The 19,495-nt window shown below is 47.6% G+C and overlaps 1 protein-coding gene across 1 annotated transcript in view; it reads right to left on the bottom strand.

Annotated features, from left to right (window-relative positions):
* Positions 1 to 18,825, bottom strand: part of LOC8036217 — a 40,539-nt gene extending 21,714 nt beyond the window's left edge. The window contains exons 1-2 of the mRNA XM_040217551.1: positions 18,783 to 18,825; positions 18,652 to 18,713 (exon numbers count right to left, since the gene is read on the bottom strand). Coding sequence (XP_040073485.1) covers positions 18,652 to 18,713; positions 18,783 to 18,825 — 105 coding nt within the window. The remainder of the gene's footprint in view (positions 1 to 18,651; positions 18,714 to 18,782) is intronic.
* Between the last annotated feature and the right edge of the window lie 670 nt (positions 18,826 to 19,495).

Here is a 19,495-nt window from a genome sequence, read left to right on the forward strand (position 1 = left end):
GGCAAGCGTTTCACGGTGGTCACGGATAACGTAGGATTGCGGTGGCTTCAATCCAAGAGCGACCTTACCCCGAAGTTAACAAGATGGGCCATGAAGCTGCAAGAGTACGACTTCTGTATTGTTCACCGGAGTGGGAAATGCCATCAAGATGCTGATTTGTTGTCACGTAATCCGGTAGAGGAGCTACAAGTTCTTCCTGTGTCTTCAATCTTAGATCTGCAACACATGCAATCGGAAGACGCTGAAGCATCGGAAATAATTCAGTTGCTTACGGTCGGAAGCAACGATTCTTCTTCACTTTCTACACGACGACTGCGTTGCTTGCGAAAACATTACGAGCTAAAAGATGGTCTACTTTGCCATCGTTCACGTGCTTCAGGGCCATGGCTTCCTGTTGTCCCCAAGAAAGCTAGGAAAAATATCTTGGAGATGTGCCATGACGCTCCGACCTCAGAGCATCTCGGACAGCATCGAACGCTGGACAAGATCCTGCGAAGATTCTGGTGGACGGGTTTGAGGAACGACGTTCGGCGGTACGTCGCTTCATGTACCGTTTGTCAAATGCGAAAAACGCCACCGAACCTAGGCAAACCAGACCTTCAACAGATACCACCCCCAAGGAGTCCATTCGAAGTATTGGGAATAGATCACCTTGGTCCCTTCCCAAAATCAGATGCTGGAAACAGGCACATTATTGTGGCGACCGACTACTTAACGAAGTGGGTTGAGGTCAAAGCAGTTCCCGATACGTCAGCGGTGCACCTTGTCAGCTTCGTAAATAACCATCTAGTGTGTCGGCACGGAGCTCCAAGGATGATCATCTCTGACAGAGGAACGTCGTTCATGTCGCGTTCTTTCAAGGATAGCCTTAGAAATTACGGGATTCAACATGCAGCGGCCTCACCCTACCACCCTCAAACAAATGGTCTTGTCGAGCGCACCAACCGCACATTGGTCGATGTAATGGCAGCATTCGTCAACGCGTCCCACAAGAACTGGGACCAATACGTCTGCACAGCCGCGTTTGCACTAAACACGTCTCAACAAGAAACGACGAGTCAATCGCCATTTGAACTAGTCTACGGGAGACTCCCCACGCTTCCAGATGAGACAGCAATCGAGATGACATGGACCCGCCGGGCAGAAGACTATGATGGTAACTTTTCCGCCCGATTAATCGAAGCAAGGGCAAGAGCTCGACTGGCCATCCTTCACAAGCAGTCGCTACATGCAGGGCGTCTAAGAAGAGTAAATGGGAGACCGTCGTTGAATCCGGGAGACTTAGTGTTTCTTCGAATTCATTTTAGACGCCCACAGCGATCAGAGAAATTAATGCCAAGGTACTGCGGACCCTTTAAAATATGCAAACAGCTCGGTCCGGTAACATATCGCCTCGAGAAGCTTCGGACGCTACCTCAACCAGGTAGACACCGGACTCTCACTGCTCACGTTGGCCAACTGAAACTTTACGTAACGCGCGATGAACATGTTGCTTCTGTCCGAGACGGACAGCCCAGTGCACGGGAGGGGCGAGTGTAACGGTGAAGGTAGAAGAGGTGGACTAAGGGTAGAAGAAGGCGAAGAAACGAGACTGGAACCGCGGTTTTTTGGTTTACCCGTAACAATATATATATATATATATATATATATATATATTTATATATATATCGTAAAAAGGAGGTAAATGCTTTAAAACGTATTTATTGGGCGACGTTCCGAGCGGGGACCGCTCTTCATCAGGTCCTAATGTTGCAGTGAAAGTTGGAAGCCCGCCACTTTGACACGGCGGCAAAAAAAAAAAAAAAAAAAAACATTGAGGAAAGGGTAAAAAACAACTCCTCAGGACCAACCATGGGTAGACGGAGGCCGCGGCCAGGGAAGGGGCCCCGCATGCATCCCCAAACAACCCCCACTAGGCGCCGTTGGGGCTCGGCAGTGTCCAGAACAGAACAAGGGAATAAAACAAAATCAAGTGGGCCCAAAAGCGCGCCCGGGTGGCCGAGAAGAGCCAGCAGAGACACAGGAGCAGCTCGGGCGCGAACCGAGACGCGCGATAGTTCAAGTTACACACCCAAACACCCCCCTCCACCCCCCCCCCCACACACACACACCCACACACTCACGTGCAAGCATGCCCCCCCCCCCCCCCCCCCCCCCACCCTCTTTTCCTCTTCCATTTTCCTTATTTTTATTTTTCTCACCGCCCGCCTCCCCATCTCGCACCCGAGAGCGAAGACATTCCTCGAGGTCGTAATGATGTCCAGCGCAGGGAAAACTCAAGGCAGGGGACTCCGTCTGTTCGTTTTCCCGCTCCGAGGAGGTGAACCGTTCTAGATGTACGCAGCTAAGCAGGCCGGCGCTCTCGTTAATGCCCGCGCGAAGCGTGTTAAATTTTTTAATTAGGTACGATTCCCTTTGCTCCCTTTCGCGTGCTGTACTAAATCCCGATTGAAGTATAGTTACAAATATTTTGTTTATGTGGTGTTGATCGAGACGCATATGTTTGGAGAGCGGGAGTTTGGGGAGTGTGCTAAGGTGGGACTTATGATTGTTAAATCTTTGACGGAAGGGGAGATCGGTCTGTCCAATATACTGCAGGTTGCATACGCGGCAGTGCAATAGATAGACAACATTAAGTGAGTTACAGTTATATTTTCCGTTTATCCTAAAGGTGAAGCCCGAATTAGTACTTTTTGCCTCCACGGATTCCGTCATGTGGCTACACACTTTGCACCGCGGCACCCGGCATGGCCGAGATCCCAGGAACTCCCCATGTGTGGTTTTGGATCGTACTAGCATGTCTTTAAGGATTTTTTCTCGACGGTAGACGACGCGTGGAGCCTGCGGAAAGACAGATTGGAGGCGCTGGTTTTGTGCGAGAATATTAAAATTTTTTCGTAGGATGTTGTTGATGTTGGGGAGGTTACTTGCGTAGGTTAGCACTAAATTATACTGATTATTCTCTGTGCTTTGAACGCTTGTTTTGTTGATGGCTGTCGTGCGGTCTAGTTTACTAGCCTTTTCTATAGCATTGCTTATGACGCCTGGAGGATAATTTTGCCTAATGAGTGCTTTCGTTAGATTATCTGAGTTTTGTTTGAAGTCTTGCTCGTTGCTGCATATTCGTTTGTACCTATGCGCATGAGAATAGGGCAAACTATTTTTGCAGTGGCGGGGGTGGCAGCTATCGTAGTTAAGATATTGTTGCCTGTCCGTGGGTTTTCTGTAGAGTTTAGTGGAAAGTTTGTTATCCTGAATTTCAACGGTAACGTCCAAGAATCTATTTGTCCGCTGCGATACGTTGTGGGTGAACCGAATAGAGGAATGAGCCGAATTGTTTTCCGAAATAAATGTGTTGAGTTCGTCCTCGGTGCCTGTCCATATCATGAAAATATCGTCAATATACCTTTTATAGAAATATGGCTGAATCGGACGATCTGCGGGGAACCGACCCTCCAATTCCGCCATGAAAATGTTGGCATAATTTGGGGCCATTTTTGTGGAGGTAATGTGGGAATTTGGAGGTAATGTTCATCTTCGAATTCAAAGTGGTTGCATTCAAGCACGAGTCGTAACAATTTTGTTAAGGAGTGACAATCGAGTATTGAAGAGTTTCGGGTGTTCACATACGCTCCAATTACCGCTGCGATGCCGTCATCGTGCGGAATGTTGGTGTACAGCGCAGTTACGTCCAATGTAACCAGAAATGATCCTGTGGGTATGGTTAGCTGGGATATATCCTGGATGAAATGGTTCGTGTCCCTCAAGAATGACGGAAACGTGGGGGGGGGGGGGGGGGGGGGGGGGATTTCCTTAATTATAGTGTCAATAAAACTTGATATTCTTTCGGTTACTGTTCCTATGCCAGACACTATTGACCTTCCAGGGTTATTCTCCTTGTGTATTTTAGGTAGCGTGTAGAATCGCCCACGCCTGGGGTGCCAGGGCTTGATGCAGTGGAACATTTCCTTAGTTATGCCACCGTTGTCTTTCAAGTGGGACAGTGTTTTGAGAACAACGGACTTGATTCGCAATGTTGGGTCACTTGAAAGTTTTTTTGTAAAATTTTGGGTCATTTAGTTGTCGGAGTCCTTCATTAATGTAGTCCTGCGTATTGAAAACAACTACGGCACCACCTTTGTCGGCTGGCTTAATGACAATGTAGGTCCTGGAGCTAAGAAGTTTAATGCATTTGCTTTCGGAGTGTGAAAGATTGTACTTCGGAACCCGTTTTTTCTGAAATGACTCTAAAATTTCCCGCTGTACCACCTCTATGTACATATCCAAGTATGTGTTCCTTTGGTTGCTTGGTGTCCAGTGCTTTTGTGGATTTGAGGGAAGGAGGCAGCCGCCATCACTAGGGCGCTCGTGAAAATATTCTCGGAGACGTAGACTACGGGAGAAGTTGTCCACGTCCTGGTATAACTGGAATTCGTCATACCCTCCCGTTGCAGGGGAGAAGCTGAGGCCCTTCGAAAGAATCGCTACCTCTTCTTGTGAGAGTGTCGTGCTTGACAGATTTACAATATTGCTTCCAATTTCATTCTGTTCAGAGGATGTTTCTTGGCCAGCGAAAGAGGCTGGAGACGTCTGTGCAGCAATGCGTGGGCCCCGAGCACAGGGGTTTATTGTCCTGAGGTGCGAATGCGAAGTTCCCTCGGGCAGTGTGGGATCACCTGATGTTCCTGATGGGATCGACCTTCGTTAATGGAACTATGTATCCGGGAGTCCCGCTGTAAGCCGGTGTCACGCTGTGAATGCTGAGAGGAAATGTTGTCGAGAACAATTTTTTTTCCTTTAAGAGCCCGAATTTCGCGGATCCGTTTTTGTTCATACCGTTCAAGCTCATCTTTCTCTGAAGTGGCAAGCAAGCCATCTGCCCTCCTTCCCTCCTCCTCCAGCTCCTAGTGTGGTGTTGGGTTGTAATATCCATAAGTTTTAGCGAAGCCTCAGAAAGGGTGTCGTCCCACCTCTGGCGCTCGTTTGCATTGAAGGTGTTAAGACACGGCTGGATCGATAATTGAAAGCCCTTCGGGATGTTTTTCTTTCCCATGTAAATTTGAAGTGTCTCCGCATGCATTGCGTGTCGAATCCGTTTATCTATGATTTTGCGAATCTCGAGGAACGTCCTAGATCTAGGATGAACAGGAGGGACGGTACCTTTCTTTTCTCCGAGTCATTTCCCCCTCCCGGGAAGCGTGACGGCTGTACTGGCGAGAGTTCTCCTGATGTAATAGGGGCTCCGTGCACGTGGAGCGCTGGAACTCGGAGAGGCGATGGACGTCGACGGCGAACACGTTGAAAGGACGTCTCCGGCGGCGCCGCAGGGAGCGGAATCTTGCTCACCAGGCGCACAAGGCCGTGTCACTGAAGGCGAAGCGCTCCGTGCAGGTGGGGAGCACTGGAACTTGGGGAGGCGGCGGATGCCCGCGGTGAGTCCGCCGAACGGAACTCCTCACTGGAGGCGGAGGCAGTGGAACTCCGCCCGCCAGGCGGACAAGATCGTGCCACAGAAGGCGAAGCGTCAGGCCTGACAAGCTGGCCCCCTCTCACAGGACGCACCCCCCGCCGCCGCCCGTATGCCCTCCCGTTGCGGCAGAGGCGGCCACATCCGCAGGTCGTCCTCAGAAGCGTCAGTCGAAAGTGGCTGGTAGGCCTGGTCGGTCTGCGTCTGAGCGTGACAGGTACAAACCGACGGCGCAACGTGGTCCAGCCACCCCGGGTGATCCCGGCGTCCATCCCGGAGCAGCACCCGATGGAGGTTCCCAGCGAGCAAAGCTACTCCGCAGAAAGTTGGGTGCCGTCCATCAGCCGCCAGGACCCGGGTAGGCGGAAGGTGGTGAAATGCGTGGTCAATATAAAACAGACCCGCAACACGACGGCAGTGGTCACGGAGCCGCTCATTGAACTGCCAGGCCTCCTGATTGTCGCGACGCACGGTGTCCAAGCCGCTCTCTCCACGGCGGCGATTAAGATATCGCGGCAGGGCGAGGGTGGCGAATACTGACGTGATCTCAGGGCGCTCCTGAGAGATGTTGTGGAGCAGATCTCGGTACCTGTTGAACGCCGCCACCACTCCGATGGTAGTGAGGTCGTTGCCACCCACGTGCAGCACGAGTGTCGTCACAGTGCGAGGCAGAAAGTCCATGAGGCCAGCGATGTCCGAAATCCGAGCCCCGGTTTATGAGATGAACGCCGGGGCGTCCTTCCGATGTGGGTCGAAGTGCTGGTGTAGATACTTAATCTGGGAGTCGCCAATCACGGCCGTTGTGGTAATATATATATATATATATATATATATATATATATGGTGTCCGTGAAACCTCTCCGGAGTTCGGCCTTGGGGGCTCTGTTTCATCTTACTGGCGGCCGGGCCGCTGCGTGCGCTGCGCCATCATGAAGAGGGCTTCTCAGGTGGCGTTCCTTGGAACTACGCCACGCGAGAGCCAATGGGAGCCTCGTTCCTTGAAACTGTGACGCGCGCCAGCCAATGAGAGCCTGTGCATCAGATCGCCGCTACAGACGACAGGCCCCGCTCCATTGGAGCAGGGAAACGTGCCGTTTGGCGTGGCTTCAAAAGCTGATGCCGTCGGTTCGTTCCATGGGACAGTTAGTGCTTTCGCATTAATAATTTGGTCATATAAATTGAGACCTGCTAATCTGAAACAAGTGTATGAAGCTTTTTTTAGATTTTATTTTTATTTCGAAATAAATATCGCGAAGGTGAAGAACAAACTGACGGTACAAGCGCTAACTCACAACTGTCGTTTTAATAATCACACAGAAAACGAGGAAGAGGTAGCGTTTCTCTCTCGTCTTTCTTTTCGGTATGAAAAATTCCCAAAATGAAACTGTCTTGATGGAAGAGGAAGTTACGTTGAGGGAACTGAGAAATAACAATAAAGGAAGAGGGCGTTACGTTAAAAAACTGAAAATTAGCAGAAAGAAAGGAAGAAGCTGTCCACAGTGAACCAAAGAAACCACCTTAAGTAGGAAAGTTAAGGTAGTTAAGTTCTTTTTCAGTTAATGCCACTGATGGTGCACTGACACACGAGTTCTCCTTTTCTTTTATGGCCATTGCCTCGTATATTTCCCTTGATATCTTCTCACGGTACCTTCGAAGGATCCTTGTCTCTGTAAGTTTCACCTTGCAGTGACAGTCTCTTACGTGCACTGCAAGATGCCCCGATGGTGTTGATCTTAGTGACGCAGCGTGTTTACGTAACGTGGTGTTCACACACCGGCCAGATTGACTAAAATATACTCTGCCACAGGTGAAAGGTATTTCATATATAACCTGGCTTTGGCAAGGTATATATGTTTGCTTGTGCCTCTAGCCGCATTCTTTTCGGCGGTCTTGTGGGGAATTTATCACAGGACAAAGCTTCTTTAGCGTGTCTGGTGCTGAAAAAACGACAGGGATGTCATACCTGGCAGCTACCTTTTTCATGTTGTGTGATACCCGGTGAATGTAGGGTATTACAGCCGGGCGTTGTCTTTTGTTCCTGGCTTTTTCTTTCTGTCTGTGGATGTTGATCATTTTTTCTACTACATCGTACAAGGTGGTACTTGGATAACCAGAGGTCTTGAGTCGGTTTATCTGTGTCTCAAAGCTCTGTCTTGCCGTGTGGTCACATGACTTTTTTAGGCTGCGCTAAGAGAGTTTTTGATTATAGCCATCCTGCGACAAAGATACCGGCTGTCAATGAAATGTCCGCTGAAAGCGAGACCTTTGGACGGGGCCACCGGGAAAAACGATAAAGGCCCTGTCACACTGTGGCAACACGACGGCAACAGCAACACACGTTGTCTGACTGTCGGGTAACTTCTTGCTCGCTCCCCGTATCGCCCAAAAATCCTGCACATCGCGGAAACTATAGTTCAGCATGGACGACAATCAAAATGTTGCCTCGGTATGACAGCTTTCGGCAACAAAAAGAGCAACAACTTGTATTGGATGTGTGTTGCCCTGATTGCTGGCTGAGCGAATTTTGGGCCGGCAAAACGACAACACGAATAGCTTCGATGGCAGAGCTATAGTCGGTTGCAACTCAAAAAGGTAGAGCGAGGGAAGGGAAGGCCGGGGAGGAGGAAGCAGACGGAACGCTGGAGAGGAAAGGGGGAAACCTCCTCCTTTCTCCAGCGTTCCGCCTGCTTCCTCCTCCCCGTCCTTTCTCTCTCTCGCCCTACCTTCTTCAGTTGCTACGGACTATAGCTCCCAATCAATAACGTCTTACTCAAATAAAGGCTTGGAGAACAATATTTAACAATGCAGCTGAAATAATTTGATGAATGTTTTTACTGCGTAATTACGAAGAGCGATTGTCGAAGTGGTCAGCAACGGTCGTGAACGTTCAGACTGGTGTTGAAATTAGAACTGCGAGAGACCAGCTCACATTACTGCTAGTTAAATTAACTCACCCGCTGATAAAGTATGATAGAAATAATCCAGGAAAGCAGATATTACTAAATCTAAGTATTAAAACGACCACTATGATCATGAATGTTGATGCGTGAAACTTGTAAACAGCTGCTCCCAAACACTCGATTTGGTTCAAAAATACCCCGGACGTTCTGGGGAATGAAACGATCAGATAGCAGGCTGTAGACAAATAGACAGCGTTGAAAAAAAAAAAAAAGGACGCATCTCCACGGGGTGAATGATGTTGATTGGGACGAACCTCTGCATGGTGGTGCTGATTTTTTTTTTATTGTTTATAGGCAGGGCTGAGTTTCGGGTTGCGTTTCGACTTTATTATTACTGCTTTATGGTCGGTGAAATGCAGAGCCAGTGGTTCTTCTAGCGGATCAGCTTGGATCCGCTAGAAGCCGTGGGAACGCATCTCCACCGCTTAAGTCAACGGTCCATGTCAGAAAGAGAATGTGTGTATGGAGCGTGGCTATATACGCAGTTGAGCTTTTGACCGCAGCGCCCTCTCTAGCTGTATAGACGTTGAGCGGCTACATGCAACGTTGGAGTGTAGCGTAGTAAATAGAGAAATAAATTGGAGTGTAGCGTAGTGGTTAAGACGTCTGCCTCAGAAAGCGGTCCTGAGTTCGACCCCCAGTGCGGGCGTACATTTTTTTTTATGTGGGCCGATCTTGGAGGAAGTGCAATCGATGTGAGCACGGACGCCGGACAAGGCTAGACCCTAAGGAGCTTCGCCCCTAATAATTATTCCACCGATGCTTATGAAGGTCTATCGTATCGGTGTCGCAGTTTTTAAGCATTGTCAATTCAGCTCGACACCACGCAACAAAAGACGCTTTGGGTTACTGCCAGTGCTAACTAAATTTTACAGCAAAAATAGGAATTGCATGAAAGAAAAAATAGGACAAAAAACTGGGGTGCGTGTATGTTTATACAGCCTAGAACTTAGTATGCCTCAACGGGCGACTTGTATCCCAGCTGTGGGTGAGAAATGTAGCTAGCGCTGCACAAACCGCCAGCCTGGGGTCTTTAATGTGCATCACGCAGTAGTGTTACAGGACCGGAAGCCTGAACGATGCTAATCTTAATCAAAACGGGTATGATGAACCCAGAATCCCTGGGTTCTGTAGCGCGAGCTTTCGCTCCACCTGCTCCGAGTTGGTGTGTGTTAGCCCCCTCGGTCACGGATCCCCCGTTTTTTGTCGTCTATCCGCCGCTTCCTGAGCACGATCGTTAAGTTTTGACGTCATTTTCTCCTCTGCGGTCAATTTTCCTCCCGTGCATCCTTCGTACCTAGAATACAACGAGCTTCCTCGGCAATTGGCGTCCTTGGGACCAGTAAATTTTCGCCGTTGTTCTTCTTGGCTGGCGGCTTGGTAGTTTGGTGGACGATAGAGGCTTTTCTGGTTCCAGGTTCAAGACATTTATTTACATTACAAACTTTGTACAATTTTATGTACAAGCAGGGGAAGTTTCCATCTCCGTTGAACTTCTTTACGGTTGTTCAAAGCAAGCCAAAATCGCCCCTTCCCACCCCGTCACGAGCTTTTAAAGCCTCGGTCCTCTCGCCCTCGGGAAGAGATCGGCCAATAGGTTTGAAACACCTCGGAGCCACGTGCTGCCGCCCGTCCAATGATCGACAGGGCGCAAACAGGCACATTCGTCAAGTTCCCAACGGACCCGAGGTGACAGCCCCGTAACTTCGACAGTGGTCGTCGTCGCCGTCTTTGTGGCGCCACAGAGAGCCCCTTAGTGGAAACCCGATCGGCCACGGGGGGTGCGCCGAGCAGCAGCCGCCTTCGTAAACAAACAAAAAGATAACACTTCTCGCGCACAGCGACCACCCGGGGGCCGCCCAACCTGCCTCGCACCGAGGCGCGCAAGCCCCTAAGGAACCCGAGGGGAGAGCCCCATAACATCGATGGTGGAATCATAGCGGACCCCTCGGTCGAAACCCGACCGGCCACGGAGGGTTCGCCGAGTGGCAGACGCCTCCACAGAGTACAAACAAAAAGAAAACACTCCCCGCGCCCAGTGACCACCCCGGGGGGGGGGGGGGGGGGGGGGGGGGGGTCACTGGCGCACACAGCGTGCGAGTCCGTGTACTCCTTTGGATGTGCGCGTGCGCCAGCTCAACAGGGCGTCCGGCCAATTCCACCTAGAAGACAAGGCCTGCGCATGACGTCTTCGTTAGCTTATCGCCGACCCAGCCCAAGCGTCAAACACGTTGAAACTCGACGAGAGTAGCTTGAAAGTCGCCGGCCGTCGTGTCGCCGCCCTCCTTTAGGTGTAACTTGATCGTTTAATAGCGTTGCCTCTAGTCGAATCGGTGCATCGCTGTCCTGTCCCACCAATCGACCCTCTGGTGCTTCGGTCTCGTTGTGTGTGCTTGATTCCAAAGAGTAAACCGCAACCTTTTTGCAATCCTGGTCTTTTACACTAACAGCCACAGACTTTGGGATTTATACCTTCCGGGAATGGCCTTAGTTTGCTGAACTAGCAAAAACAGACCTACTGGATTCAACCCGGCCTACGTGAATTTTGCTCGTGAGCTAAAGTATCAATAGAATACAATCTCGACAATGCCCCAGATGTTCGCACTTGAGGCTCGCACTTCTGGTGTGCGCAACGCCTCCGCGATAATATTCACGATGCTGTGTGGGTCGCTCGGGAGAACATCGAACTTGTCCACGCTGAGCAACAGACCCAGTGTAACAAAGGGCGAAGGGACATCAAATGTTTCGTTAGAAACCTGGTGCTCTGGCGGGCGTATCCGGGCGTACACACCGACCAAGAATTTTTGGCTTCACTCGTCAAACGATGGGACGGGCCATTAGAAGTAGCAGGACATGTTTCACGGCTAATATACCGACTGCGACAAGCCGTTACAAGTTCCCTCGTCGGTCCCAGTGACAAAATACCGTGAGGTTTTCATGTCAGTTTTCATGTCATGACAAGAGCGTTGAGGTTGATGTACCATCATGACCCTCTTTGATTAGTTTTCGGTTAACTGCAGAGATGTCACCCTACCGACGAAGCGGCCACTCCCGTCGGCGTCGTTCACGGTCGCCCCGCCCTTCACAGTCGCTCCGCCGTTCACGGTCACCTCACCGTTCACGTTCCCCGCAAAGTCGCTACGTCCACCCGCGGCCCTGCCGTCTATCTCTTTGGAGACACCCTTGACATGCTCCTCCATGGCGACCGGTGAACGCCGGCCATGTAGCAACGTGGTACACCCTCAAAGACGGCCGCCTCCTCGGGTTTTCCATTCGAGCGGACTGGGACCACCGATCCTAAAGTGCCCGGGGATTGACTCATATGAGGTCCCACCACCCTTCAGGGGACGCTCTCACAGTGAGCGGTGCACACTGGACGCTCCGGAGGTGTACACCGAAGAGGAACGGGCCAAGTTATGCCATCTCTGCAGCGTACCCCTGCTCGCTGAGAGACACCACAGCCTGGGGCAGCTTCACACCAACAGGAAGGAGGGAAGACGACAAAACCAGTACGCCGCAACTCGGCCCTTAACATCCGCCAATGTGGAGGTGGCACTGCATGCCATCGCGCTCTGCGGTTCCTACAGGCTGAGGTCGAGTGCCGAGTCGCCCAGTACATCGGTGACATTTGCCTGGAGGATATCTAGCCGACGCCTTCGCTATTTATCCTCGGGATGACAGAACGTATCACCTGCTTCCGCACCCGCAAAGAAGGGGGGGGGGGGGGGGCGGGGGTGGGGGGGGGCTGATATGGAGGAAAAAGAGGAAGCGATTCCGGGGGCAAGTGCGCGAGGGAGGTACGTGGGCTTGGCTCTGGCATAGTTCGACCCAGGGTGAGAATTATAGCGGAAGTCACATCTTACACTGTTGAACAACGAAAATACCCAAACTTGCAGAAGCTTTTTGGCAGTCTTCTCAAAACTGACCTCAGCAACGAACAATGACTTCCGGACTCTACGCAATACAATACAACATATTATATTGTCGCAACTGTGGTCCACAAGGCCCCGTTCAACTATATGTTGTTCCCAAATATCTACGCAAAAAGATTCTACGTGCCCTTTATGGCGATCCCACGGCTGGACACTTGATTTTTTTTAACATGTACACGAATTCCCAGTACATTCTACTGGCATGGCATGTATCGTGACATCCAACTATATGGCATCATGCATCGCGTGTCGACGTTGAAAAAAAATAAAAAAACACCCTTACTACCTGGAATTCTTAATTATATTTTAATCCTCCTCTCCTCATTACCGATTTGAACGAGTTGGATTCGATTTGTTAGGACACCTTTCTCTTACCCGTAATGGTGATCGCTGGATTACTGTGGGAAGGAACCATTTGTTCCGCTATGCGGAAACGTCTGCGTTGCCATCTGGAAGCGCTGATGATGTCGGCAATTTTATTCCCCAGAACATAATGTTGCAACACAGTCCATATCGTCACCTCCTCAGCGATATCGGCACCGCTTTTTAAAATTTTTTTTATAACGTGTTGCAACACACTTTACACCTTTGCGGAACTGCACATGCTCCAACAACAGGATATCATCCTCAAACTAACGGCTCGGCAGAAGATTTGAACCGAACCATTATTGATATGATTTCAATGTATAGGGTGGTTCAAGTCACCAGGGTCGATCTAAAATGAACTGTAAAAATCGACGCCTGCACGTAGCAATCTAAACTTTTCGTCAAAGGTTTATTTCACAGGTCTGTTTTTTCTTGTAAAATTACCAGGCGTAGCTCTCTTTCTGTAAAAAATAAGGCCAAGAAACTTGCCAGGGTCTACGGCGGGCAGCGACGCAGACGTCAGGGGTCCAGTAGCCGGTAGCGGGGTGTGTTTGGAGTTCGTAGTGCTAGATGGCGCTACCTCCTTATCGCGATGGCTCTCGACCACTGTGGTTTATTAAAATGAACATAATCTTTTTGAAATGAACCTTGGGTTAAAATATAAATCCGGACAAGTAAAGCAAAAGTTGAAGTAAAAAACCGCGTCTGCATAACGGCGGCACTTTTGCTGCCAACGGATTTCGTCTGCGTGTCGCCTGCTTTCTTTCGCTGGTCGGCTGCACCCTCAGACGCTGCTCCTGACGCCATCTATCAATACGAACGCCAAATACACCCCGCTACTGGACCCCTGTCTTCTTCGTCTCTGCGCACCGTAGACCCTAGCAAGTTTGTTGGCCTTATTTTTTACAGAAAAAGAACTACGCTTTGTAGTTTTACAAAAACAAACGAACAAAAAAAAAAGCGATTTGTGAAATACATGTTTGACGCGAAGTTTAGATTGCTACGTGCAGGCTTCGATTTTTAAGGTCCATTTTAGATCGAGCCTGGTGACTTGAGCCACCCTATACTTACGTCCAGTGTAACCAAAGCCAATGGGATACTCTCCTTCCGTTCGCAAGCTGTTCCTATGATACAGCTCTTCAAAGGACTCACGGGTACATTCCGTTCTTTCTTCTGTACAGTCAGAATCCGACAACATTTCTGGAGAATCTTCTACCCTACCGACAAAATCAAAAACTTCCTGACTCGGTAGCGCATTCCCGGTGTCAAGCCGAAGAAGCACGTCAACTTGTCCGTCTCCGAACATGGAAGTTCCAGCAACGCCAATGTCGGCATTATAATCAGGTACATCGTCCTGCGGTATATCGACTGGGAAAGCTTGCTTGGCTCTGGACCCCTTCCCGCCATTCGGGCAAGGCTAACAACTTTTTGCACCGCTACGTCGGTCCCTACTGAATTGTGCAGAAATTGTCCGACCTCAGGTATCGCGCGCAGTTAGAGCAGCTGACCATTGACCAAGGCAGAGCCACCTCCCACATCGTTGACCTCTAAGGCATAAAACCGTACATTCATCCACAAACTCCTCATCATATTTAGACATGCGGTCGGAAAGACAGCAAAAGCTGTGGGGGGAGGGGGTGGGTGGAGTAATGCTATTGTGAAGAAGACGAAGAGCGCGACTCCCAAAAGATGGGGTCGCACAGCGGCGCAAGCTTGGTCGGCGGGCACTTTTGGAAATAAACATATCTTCGCAGACGTTAGTTTCGGGGCTCCCTTTCGGAATAGCATCGTAGCAATATATTAATTTAAAGTATCCTTTTTTAGAATTAATACATTTTTACCAGCGTGATAGAAGTGTGCAAAAAAATTCAATATAAATCTCGACTTCTACTTTTGAAAAAAAACGCGGAAGCAATTTGTGTACCACATCTTTGACTTTACAAGCTTTTCTTTTCAAAAAGTTATCTATTTGTTCAATGGGGAAAAATGTGGCAGTCGGTTGAGGGCAAGGTTTGAAAAGTACGGTTGGTGTATCATAGTTGCAGATTCCCATGCATTTAGTTTCAGTGCTACAATCTGTGAAACGTATGAGGCTGCATTGTCGTGCCGATGTATCGGTTCCGTTTAACGTATAAATTTCGGCTTTATTTAAGTTTGAGGTTACATCTTTATATTTTGCCACAGAAGTTTGCGTAGTAGTTCCACGAGGCAGGAGAAAAGTAAAACAAGTCATTGGAATGGTACATCACCAGACTGCAGTCTTGGGCAGTAACTAGTTACTAGTAACGCGTTACCGATAACTAGTTACTTTTTTCGGTAACTTTTACCTGTAACGCGTTACTTTTTAAAACTGGTAACTTGTAACTGTAACAGTGTTACTTTTTTATTGGGTAACTGTAACTGTTTAGGCCGTTACAGTTACTTTTGTTTTACTATATAAATTAGAACCTACTGCCCAGGACATTGTGAAATTGCCATCTTGAAGCATTTTCTCAAAACTCCTCGCTGACAAAAAGAAAAAAAAGAAGCGTGGCCACGCATTAAAGAAACAAAAAATTGCCTGGTTTAGCCCACGACCGAGAATGGACGAGAGACGAGTCAGCACGAAACCGGGAAATAAAGGAAGCGGCGCCCGCGGTTGTAGGGGCGGCAAACAATGTCTGTTTCATCGACTTTGGCTCACTCTTCTCTTGTGGGGACCGTCTGTGGGTGTCATGGTCGCGCGATGTCTCCGAGCGCTCCATCTGGGCTGTGTCTGGGGCATGTTCGGACTGTCGTTTTTACACCCAGCCGATCGCCGTTTCCTCACCCCTATAAGTTTTCAAGGAAGCCGTCCCCATATTGTGCAGAAAGCCGGCGCTTGTATTCTCTTCTGAGCCGCTCGAGTAAATATGACTTCTACAGTTGGCGTTTCGGACAAAGACGCCGCGGTGGTCGTCGTACATGTAGTGCACCAGAAGCTAATTGTCTCCTTTCCCCCTTTATTCTCCCGAAGCTGTTTGACCTGCTATGTTTAGGCCTGCTTCCGACCGAGTATATTCCATAAGGTTATTATGTGACATTATCTGTCCTCATTCGTTTCGGAGTGAAAAATGAACGAAAACGCTCACTGGCGCGTGTCGATGGCAATTTTTAAAAACCGTTGATTCTAAGTTATAACAATTATTGCAAATAAATTTTGCGCATCAAAATGCTGAAACGGCGAATGGCGCAAAAAAGAAACACCCTTCGGGTTTAAAATTTTCTAATTTCTCAGTTTACCTTTCTTCTCACTATACACGTTTGCAAGTAACGCGAAAGTAACGGCGTTACTGTTTTTGCAGTAACTGTAACTGTAACACGTTACTTTTTGAAACCGGTAACTGTAACTGTAACAGAGTTACTTTTTCCTCCTAGGTAACTGTAACTGTAACACTGTTACTTTTTACTGGTAACGTGCCCATGACTGCCAGACTGTGACCACAGTTCTCTCGGCGGTCAGCTTGATGTTCGGGAAGCCTTTTTGTGACAATTAAGATTTAGCCGCTGCACAGAATATATATTTTATTATAAAATATACTTAAATAAAATGTCGCAATTTGCTCGAGAAACGATTCTTGAATAACCCGTTATCAGGTGAAATTTGCCACCTCGAATTTCTCTAGCTTGTGTGCTTGTACTAGATCGTGTGAAGCTCATTTTTGGGGCTTCTTAACATTTAAGTTAGGCTCATAACTTTTCAGGTCCTGAAACTGGAACTGATATCTTTGTGTCCAGCTTACGGATTGCTTTCAATATTTTTTAGAGCTTCCTTTGTCCACCGTTTTTAACCAGTGAAGGTGATGAAGATCGCTTATTTTCTTCTCACGATTCACCATCGATCCCTACTTTTTATTAATGTGCCATCCTCGCAGATGTCATGTCATCTACTTGCGCCCTGTTAGCACGTAAGACTATTTATGCGGCGGTAGGGGCAGTTACCAACATGCAAGGAAAGTTAATGTGAAAACCTAGCTTGTCTAGTGTCGCAGGTAGGCTTCTCCACAAGTAATATTTTGGTTAGGATAATCAGGAGAAACGTTTTGTTATCCCAAATGCATTCTTGTGTCAAAAATAAGCGTAGAATGTCGGTTTAAGATCGCTATATTTTACAGACGGCCAATGTTGTAATAGTTAGTTTTGAATTCCGCTCAAAACGTTCCAGTGCCTAAGTAAACGAATACCATAATACATAATACAATTCCTTATGCATGTAAAGTAACACTTTTTTCTGAACAATACGTGGTCTCTAATACCGTTTTGTTCGAAGTAAAAAAATAGACGTTTACACCCTCAAGGATAGAAATAAGTTTTTCGCAAGACTAAAACTATAAGGGTGTCGCAACCATACCTTTCGGGTGCTAGTTTCAAAATGGATGTGCTGGCAATCCGAAGAAAATCATAAATATATATGTTTTCAAAGCTGCTAGTTGAAAGCCAACCCACTCGAGATACAGGTATCACTTGTAGAGATAAAACAAGAACCGACTGAATAAAAAAGACGAGATCGCAATCACAATAGCTTGTCTGCTTCATCACGTTATAAAGTCTCCTTTCGAAAACATCTTCCCAGTCACTGTCATTTTGCTTGTGATAATACAACTTGTGCAGCTCTGAATACACCCAGTAGCTAGCAACGGAGTAACAAGTCTCAATATCGGCAGCCAAAAAAAGCCGGACTAGAACAGAAAACAAAAACAAATCTTTGTAAATACAGCAGATGGCGTATCTTGACGACACTATTCATCTCTGGTAGCCATCACATAATTAGTCATTTTCTCTCCAGCATGGGCAAGGCTCGTAAGGTCAAAGTTAATTAAAGCAGGCATACGTATATCTCTCTTCTCATCATGCACAAAACGTTATGCAGTGACAAAATAAAATACTTTTAGGGGCGAAGCTCCTTAAGGTCTAGCCTTGCCCGTCCGTCCGTCCGTCCGTCCGGCCGGCGACCGTGCTCACATAAAAAGAAAAAAAAAATGTTTCCGCAGTCGACAGGATTCGAACCTGTGCGGGGAGACCCCAATGAATTTCTAGTCTATCGCCTTGACCACTCGGCCACGACTGCGGGACGAGTTGGGGGCTCCGAGATGTGATACTAACTCAAGAGCTGGGAATGTCATGGATGAAACGTTGCATATAGCCGCTCAAAGTCTATACAGGAGAGGGCGCTGCGGTTAAATGCGTATATAATCGCGTTAAACTTTGCGTGCATTGGCTCAACGTTTATAGACGAGAGGGCGTTGCGGTCAAATATTCAAATGCGTATATAACCACGTTCCATACCACACATTCTCTTTCTGACTTGGACCGTTGACTTGAGCGGTGGAGATGCGTTCCCACGGCTTCTAGCGGAACCAAGCTGATCCGCTAGAAGAACCACTGGCTCTGCATTTCACCGACCAAAAAGCAGTAATAGTGAAGTCGAAACCCAACCAGGAACTCAGCACTACCTATGAGCAATAAAAAAATCAGCACCATCAGCACTACCTATGAACAATAAAATCAGTATCATCAGCACCAGCAGAACTTCGCCCCAACCAACATCATTCACCAGTGACCACGTAGAGATGCGGTCATTTTTTTTAAATTTTCAACACGTTCTTTTGACGTTCGATGAATGTCCTTATTGTAACTACTACAGCATTGTGTGACACGTTTACTTTTAGGGCACTAAATTGGGAGAAAGATTTGCTGTTCGATGATGATCATTTGCATAAAATCCTTTGGCACAGAGTCGATATCATTGTGCTCGTGATAACTTCTTTGCATGGTGTATTGTAAAGACCACATTGGAACACGTAGGTCTAATTCAGGCGCAAAGTAAGTTAGAGTAAATTATTTATATCATCCTTAAGACAAAGGTATTCGTGTATAAATTATTCCTAAGCACCCGAAATACACTTACAGTTGGGTAAACGTCGTTAGGGCGGCAAGCGTTGGGAAGATTGTAAGTGCACGTTATATGACCTGTTGAGCAGAGAATACCGAATATTAGCAAACACTTTAAACATTTAACTTGGGTATATACCTGCTTACCAAATAAACCAACGATGAGATAGAAGAACACCCTCGCCATCATTTCTTTTCCTCGGTAAGCAACAAGGCTCGAAAGTGAATATGCGTTGAGGATGGATACTTGCTAACTTGTAGGCAGCCTATAATCGAGTGCGCTTGCTTGCAAGAAATGCGCACCTCGGTATTTATATAAAAAATTAAATGTTGGGAGGTTCTTATAATAAAATAGTGACAATGCCTTTATATTGCATTCTGCTGTCTCTTGCGCAAGCGATGACATCTCAATGCGTCGACGAAAATTTACATGACAAGTGTTCGCACACGGAAACAATAAATTCAATACTATAAAGAGTAAAAGAAGTCGTACGAAATATTGTGGGGATTTTCCAGACGTAAAAAAAGAAGCGAATAGGAATATTGTGCGAATAATCTGTATAGAGTAGAGAAAAAATCTAGCACCCATCAATAAACACTTCACATTGCGAGAAATAAAAGATAATTACACTAAAATGAGTTTAATAAAATTAATGAACTAAAACATGAGAGATCGATAATGTCTTCGACTCTGCTGTATTTACAGCAGATGCGAAAGCATTCGAATCAGCTGTCACATCGAGAATGGTCCCTAAAAAGGAACCATTCTTGATGTAGGTTCCATGAGTTCTCCTTTCCTCAGAACGCTATATGCCACATTGAGACATCCAAGAGTTTTTTTCCTAGCTCCAATATATTTT

Source organism: Ixodes scapularis, unplaced genomic scaffold (genome assembly GCF_016920785.2).
Source record: "Ixodes scapularis isolate PalLabHiFi unplaced genomic scaffold, ASM1692078v2 PGA_scaffold1__304_contigs__length_218370807, whole genome shotgun sequence".
Taxonomy (NCBI): domain Eukaryota; kingdom Metazoa; phylum Arthropoda; class Arachnida; order Ixodida; family Ixodidae; genus Ixodes; species Ixodes scapularis.